At 38.7% G+C, this 7,679-nt stretch overlaps 1 protein-coding gene across 1 annotated transcript; it reads right to left on the bottom strand.

Moving 5' to 3' along the window:
• Positions 1-3,015: 3,015 nt before the first annotated feature.
• Positions 3,016-3,977, bottom strand: LOC137749159 (uncharacterized). The gene has a single exon (XM_068489273.1). It carries the CDS (start codon positions 3,764-3,766, stop codon positions 3,023-3,025), a length of 744 nt encoding a protein of 247 aa, XP_068345374.1. The 5' UTR covers positions 3,767-3,977; the 3' UTR covers positions 3,016-3,022.
• Positions 3,978-7,679: the final 3,702 nt, after the last annotated feature.

Below are 7,679 nucleotides of genomic sequence, written 5' to 3'. Positions count from 1 at the left end.
ATAAAAAAAAATTCAGAAAATCAAAACAATATGGCAAAACCTGCATTCCAAACACATCAGAAAAAAAATAAAATAAAATAAAATATAAAAAAAAAGAAAAAAAGTACAAAAAAAAAAAGAGTAATGTTATATTTACCATCTATTTGTACCATCTCTCTAATAGAAGTAAGACCCACTAACACATGTGGGCCACATCTCTATTAGATAGATGATACAATGATGCATGAAACCAAAATTTTGTACCGTTTTTCTTGATTTTCCATATCTCTGTTGTCTAGGGATTTTAGCCGTTATCTTCCGAATTTTATGCACATTGCTATTGTAAAGACATGTTTTCAGTTTACAAGATATGGTGTGTCAATGTCACACGACTAAAACTAGCAAAAAATAGTTTGACTGGTGTGAATTATGTCAAAACCTTATTTCCAATTGCAGATAACCTTAGAAAATTCTCCTTTGGCTATGTTTGTTCTTGGTTCTCACACGTGTGCGTCCGTTTGCGTGCATGAATTTGCAGTCTTCTTGTGAATTGATCATCTGGTTCAACAGGAAATTCATCATTGGTGGAGACGAAGAAGATTCATCATCTAGTTCAACAAGAAATTCGTCCAATCTGCACTCCTTGTGAATCTATGTTCATGGGTTAGGGGTTCTTGTAGCCACTAATTTCATCCTTGTAGCGTTCTTTATCTTGACGAGCCTTTGCTTCATATTGCTCCTTTTCCTCTGCTGAAAAATGGAAAATATTATGTTAACAAAGTTATACTTCGCAGAAATTCCTCATGTTGTGGAAGCACACAAGATGTAATATAGTAGAATCACACATACTAGACATTTTTCTCCACTTCTCGCCAAGCACTCTTCCCACATCAGTAAACGCAATTCCAGGGTTCTCTCTCTTAACATTCTGCAGTCAACACAAATAAGGTCAATAATTTCTTCAAAACATCAATAATAACTAGAACCAAAAGTTAGAACCAATAATAGAAATTAAAAAACTCACATCTCTCTCCATATTTGAGAAGAACATGAAAGCAGACATCGCTCTTTTGGGTGCATTAGGATCCTTTTTCTTCTTCAGTTTTTTCTTCTTTGAACCATCTTCACCATGAAACACCATGAAAATAATAGAGAAGAATGATTCATGAGATACATTGTTAGGAATTGGCTTGTCAATGGTTACAGGAACCATTCAAGGTTAAAGACATATCACCTCTAGCGCATATGGAACATCTGGATACCCTTCAAAATTTCAAGCAAGCAATTTCATCATCGAAGGAGACACAAAGAGGTGGAACGGCTAAGTTTGGGAAGATGAAGTTGCTCAAAATGTTTTTCTTCCTTGTTTCAGACCCTCTATCTCTGGGCTGAGGAGGGATGGTTGGGGACCAATTTGAATGTGTCTTTTATTCTCTCTTTCTTCCATTTGGTTTGTTTTTTTTTTTCTTTCATGCATTTCATGCTCGTAGTTTCATTCTGTTGGCACTGCTATAAGTTCAAGGGATAGAGCCAACCTTGAACTTTGGGGTCGGCTGTGACCCTGAAGGATGGGGTACGTTGGGCTGGGGTGGAGAAATTTTACCCAGTATACCACCTATCATAATATAAGTGGAGAGAAGTTTTTTCCAAGTGTCCCTCCACTTGAAAATAGAATTAAGGATATGTTGACTCAAAGTAGAACTGTAGAAGTGTAAAAGCTGAAACAGATGCTAGACTAATTTCTAAAGTTTTTAATTTTATAGCGATGCCAAAAAATTCAAACGTATGAGGCACTTCTAATTTGCAAAATGACTACAAAATAGAAAAAGCAGTATCACGACACATAGGCAACAAAACTATATCGACAGACAAAGATTTTGCATTAATATTAAGATTCAAGCACAAACTGGGATGTAAGGAGGACCTGCATTTTTTATTTTTTCATGTACCCTTTTTAGCAGACTGAGCCCAGCTTATGGTTGACCTAGCCAAGGCATTCATAGGGTCAATGCATTTCTTAAGAAGAGGATCCAGGTGAAGAAGACCTCGCATATCATCGAACGCAAGAATAACAGAGTTCACAACCCTCGCCAGAAGAACCTTGAGTGCGATCCTCAAGAGATTTTGCGCTCCCTCTATGTCCTCTCTGTTTAAGGCTTCAATAGCAGGGATTACAAAGTGTTCCATTATCACTTTATCCGGCAGAACAACCTCAAATCCCTGCATTTATAATGCGAATGAATAAATATTATAACATGACGTAGCAATAAATTTGTTTACAAGTATAGTTAAGGAATTCATATTTAATGTTGTGCCTCGACCTGTTTGTTAGTGTGGAAACAGTTAAGATTCAAATTACCTCACCAAGATATAGAACCACAGTTGAACCGAATAAAATAAAAGAAATAAAGACACTGAGAAATTTACAAGGTTCGGCAAAAACCTGCCTACGTCCCCGGAGACATATTACTCTTCACTATGAGAATAACAGTACAAGTATATATGACTTAAATCACAACAATAACCCAATCCCAATCCCTTGCACACCCACTCATAGAATTTTCCCAAGAACCTCACTCTACCCCAAGAGTTCTTTCACCAAAAACCTTTCACTCTAGCTCTCTTGATTTCTCTCAGCCGTGCCCATGGTAGAGCCAAATGCTTTCACCATCTCTTTGGATGCTTTCCTGATGCAAGCCTCTTCCTCGGCAAGCATACCTAATGCAAGCATTTCCTTGCATTAAATAAAGGCCAAGCCATCACATTTCTAACAAAATGCTCCCAAAGTCAAAAGCAAACCCACTTTTGCTTTTCCTTTGTAGCACTTGTCACTTTCAATGCAGTCCACAAACATGTGATATTTCCACCGAAAGCAAACACACAAAGTCACAAATCATCCACTACCGAAAGCACACGGGTTACTTCATTGTTGCCAGTTCAAGATATGAGCCAATCACAACATTTAACTGGCACGAAATAAATGCCATTTAATGTCCTGGGGAACTTGTAATCTGTTTAAAACATGGCTACCAAGACTAGACAATCAAAAACAGAAGCAGGAAAATGGAATTACCTCACTCCGCAGTTTCTCCTGATAGAATCCTGATGTCAAAGTTGCATGGCTTGCAAGCACTCCAATCCGCAAACGACTTCCGGCTTCAAGCGGCTTCAACTTTGCTTCCTTGAGCTCCTTGACAACACACTCACCAATATGAAGAAAAGGAACAGAACATCCCTTAGAAATTTCATCATGCCAAGAATGTGATATGTGACAAGGCATTACAATGCAACAAGCTCCAGATTTTTCAAGAAAAATCCTCTTACTCAGCAAATTCTCCACAATTGGAGTGGGATCGAATTCAGGAGCTTCATTTTTACTGCTAACAGAAGGAAAAGAACTTTTCTCAAATGATAAAAGCTCCTTATTTGAAACATGGTCAAAACAAAGAACAAAAGGAGGGCAACTTTCTCCATCTCTTGAACTCCAATTGACAAGTTTTCTCATAAATTTAACACTAGAATCGACAGATAGCCCTCCAATTATGCCAACTGTGTTTGGTAGACCCGGAAATGATTTTCTGGGAGCAGTGTTTCTTAAAGCTGTACTTGAACCATAACCCTTCTTAAACTCTGAAAACGGGCCAGTTTCATCTGTGTGCAAGAGAACTGGGGATGGAGTTTTAGCTTGACCTGGATTCAACCTCGTCATATAAAGGGTTCTATGTGTATTTACAAATCCCAAGTTATAGAAAGGATAGTTCGAAGGGTGCAAAGACGTTGCTTCCATTTATCAATCTACAGCAAAAACTCCAGAATCACTACTCAAACCATATAATTCTGCTGCACAGATTTCTGAGTTGCGCAGCCTATGACAACAACCTTCTATACTTTCAACTTTACATTAGGCTCCACAGAATAAACACCCACCTTCAAAAGTTATGAACTTCAACAATAAATTAACATTTAACAAGGAAAGTACTGAATGAGTCAATTCAGATACTTCAAAGTATGCATTTCAAAAACAAAAACCATATCCTCCAAGATTGCAATCCTCTAAGCAGATAATGGACTCTCTCTCTCTCTCTCTCTCTCTCTCTCTCTCTCTCTCTCTCTCTCTCTCTTCACTTTTTCTTCTTCGGTAGCTCAGTGGTAGAGCGGTCGACTGTTAACTAACATGTCGTAAATTTGAATACTACTTGGGGAGGCTTGATTCATTTGGAATTAAAGAACACTGAGATCAAAATCTATACTGGAAATTTAGATAAGTAGAGGAAACTCAAACAAGATACAAAATTTCCAGGATTTGAGGATTATTATCACTATCGCTAGAAGGACCTATATTTTATGGCCCCACAGAGAGTGACATGATTCATCAAGGGAATAATAGTAAAGAAAGTGGGGATAAATCATCTGGCATCTGATGACAGTGACAAATTTGGCATTACATCTTGTTTCAGCAAACCAACAGAGGGCCATAATAATATATTTGATTTGTTGATTAGTTTAACCACTCTAAACTACAGTAATTAAAAAACAAAAGGTTATATTACTTAGGAGTTAGAGGTTGGTCATGTAGGCCTGTTTGATAGTCATTTCATTTTCAATTTTTAGTTTTTCATTTTTCGTGCTAGAGATATGAATAAAGTATATGGTGAAAAAAGGGATGAAGAAGGCAGAAGGGAGAGGAAACAAAATAAATAAGAGCGAAGCAAAACAAAATCTTGAAAAAGAAAGCAACTTAAAATAGAATTTAGTTTTTAGTTTTCCTTTTCTGTCTTTCCTTATATATTTCTTCTACATCTCTCTCATCATTTTTCCTGCATAATAATTTTTATCTCAAACATGAAAATCAAAATCAAAAACAAAAAACAGAAATGGTAACCAGCCCCATGTTTTCTCCATGATTCTCAAATTATAACCATTGACCCTCTATTTCATGAAAAATAATTTCTTGGTGTGAAAAATGTCCAAATGGAAAGCTTTTTTTGGTTCCCTTCGCTGTTTAAAATAGACAGCTAGGATATATAAGTGGTGTACCTAATTTTTATTTTATTGATAGCACCAAAAAACATTTATTAATCAGTAAGTTTCACAGCCAATACCAAATGCTTTTGCAAATATACTTAACGCTTCCATGTGCATATTATTGTCTCTTAAATTTTACAAACTGCCATATGATTCTAACCACAGAAAGCTTGGTATATATAATAAGACATACAATGCAACATTTTCCCTGAAATACTTTCTTCATATCTCAAACACGGAAAGTTAAAAACTAAAAACTAAAAACGAAGTGGTTATCAAACACACTATTCCTTTCATTATGATTAACAAAGAATACAAAGGAGAGGAGTTTAAAAAAATATATGAGTAACGAAGGCGCACGTCAACTTATATAAGTTTTGTTTTCACAAATCGAGGAGCTTTGCAACAACGGATTATCCTCCTTACATTTGGTTGTAGAAATAATAAGGTTTTAATAATGACGACATATGTGTCATATATCGATAGCATAACTGACACACCCCGACCGAGATCAGGGCGTGATGGCCGTCACACGAAGGTGACGTAGCCATGTGCGCGTGCGGAAGCTATTAAGATAGTAATATAAAAGTACTAATAATTAAAAACCTAATAGCATACAGAGTACTAGTGTATGTGAGACACAATTCAGAGCAAATCTACAACAGTCCAAAAGGAAAAGATACGACATAATTACACCCGAAGGTGACCCTACAATGGTGAATGTCTGTCAGAAATGCCGGGACGCCCTCTGGGATAAACCACCGAACTTGCTAGACCACTAGAACCTGGAGGGGCGCAAAAACAAAAGCGTGAGTGGGCAAAAACAAAGTTCTTTGAAAACTCTTTAGCAAAATACATTCTAACCCCTCGCCGTAAAACCTGTATACTTCCCAGAAAATGAACATATATACGTATGTATAAATATGTCAATCATGCTCCATGATATGCCATTCATGCTCACAATATGCCATTCATGCTTGAGAATATGCCACAACAGAATCTCATAATCAAATGTAAATGCTCAAGCGTAATTCACATCAATAACATATCATCTGGCAGCCGGGAGTCACCTAACGTGACCTGTACGGCTGCATATAGAGCTCCAATCTCAACTCAATAACTGAATCTGCACACGAGTCGGAACCACCTAACGTGGTCTGTACGACAGAACTGGGTGTAATATATACGCTCTAGTGCTACGATCACGTGAAGACTGTGCGAATAATCGCGGGTCACCTACGAGTCGGAACCACCTAATGTGGTCTGCACGACAAGGCTATGCACCTACTTGGATCCAAGGCGAGCGTGTGGTGCGGGTGAACATCACGTGAAGGACTCTGCCCCTCTCTGGGCGGGAGCACTAACACCGGGGGTGCAGATTATGAGCTCTCTAAGCATCTCAAATTACTATTGCATAACAACATGAATACCGCTTACCTGGCACTTACCTGTGCGTCCACAGCACCAAATACACATTTATATATATGTATGCCACTACTAATACATGCGATGATGCGTAAACAACATTCATATGATGCATGGCATAAAACAAATAACCTTTTCTATTCTATTTCTGGGAATTTAGATGTATATAGGTATATACGAAAAACAAAAGCCCACTCACTGATAATTAGAAGGGTCGTAGCCCCCCTGCCTCGAGTGTGTACGCTCGTCCTCGGAATACGAATCACCTAAACGCGACAAAGTTACGAAAACATTAATTTAAAAGCACCTAAGCAACTTCTCGTAATAACTTCTCATACATTGCTCAAATTGGACAAATGAATATACCAACGTGCTCTACACAACCTCAGGATCACGCCCATATTTTTAGAAAAAATTTTGGACCACGCACGCGCCCCCACGCGCCGTTCTAGGCACGGACCTACGCGCCCCCCACGCGCGGCCATGTGCACTGCACACTGACGGCATCAACTGACGCCGTCAGGAATATTCCGTTAAACTGACGGAATATTCCGTTAAACTTAACTGACGCCGTCCACTGCCGTTAGGAATATTCCGTTAAACTTAACGGAATATTCCCCTTTCTTCTCCGGCGAGCCTCCGGCGCCGGCGACGGCGCCGGAAAACTGGGAAAAATTCAAACTTTGTTTTCTCACTCGTTTCTCAACCAATTTCCATGATCTTTATACCAAAATGAAGCTTAGAACTAGTAGAACAACGTTAGACTAGTTTTAAGGCCTAAAAATTAAGGAATCTCACCTGCAACAACGATCCAAGTTCGGCCAACTTCGAACCTAGCCTTCCCAACGTCCAAATTCACCCAACGAACCACTCCGAGGCTCCTTGGAACCTCACAAACACATCTACAAGCTTAGAAATTCCAAAAACACACTAGTTTAGGTTTGCATGAACAGTGTTCAAATCGGCCATGGTGATATCGACGTGAAAATGGTAGTTTCCTTACCTGAAAATGGCACCACTGGACTCCTCTCAGTCCCACGAACACGATGGTAGTCTTAGTTTCTTGATTGGTGAAGTATTGAGTTTGTTTGTGTGTGTGTCCGTGTGTAGAAGAAGAAGAAGAAAGGAACTCGGGGAGAGAGAGAGAGAGAGAGAAGACAGAGAAAGACAGAGTGAGGGAATGAGGGAGGGAATCCCAGAAGAAAAAGAAAGTGTATGGGTGTGTGTGTGGTCCTACAACACCACACAAC

The sequence above is a fragment of the Pyrus communis genome, chromosome 11, assembly GCF_963583255.1.
Source record: "Pyrus communis chromosome 11, drPyrComm1.1, whole genome shotgun sequence".
NCBI lineage: Eukaryota > Viridiplantae > Streptophyta > Magnoliopsida > Rosales > Rosaceae > Pyrus > Pyrus communis.
This window is presented reverse-complemented; position numbering and strand designations above follow the sequence as displayed.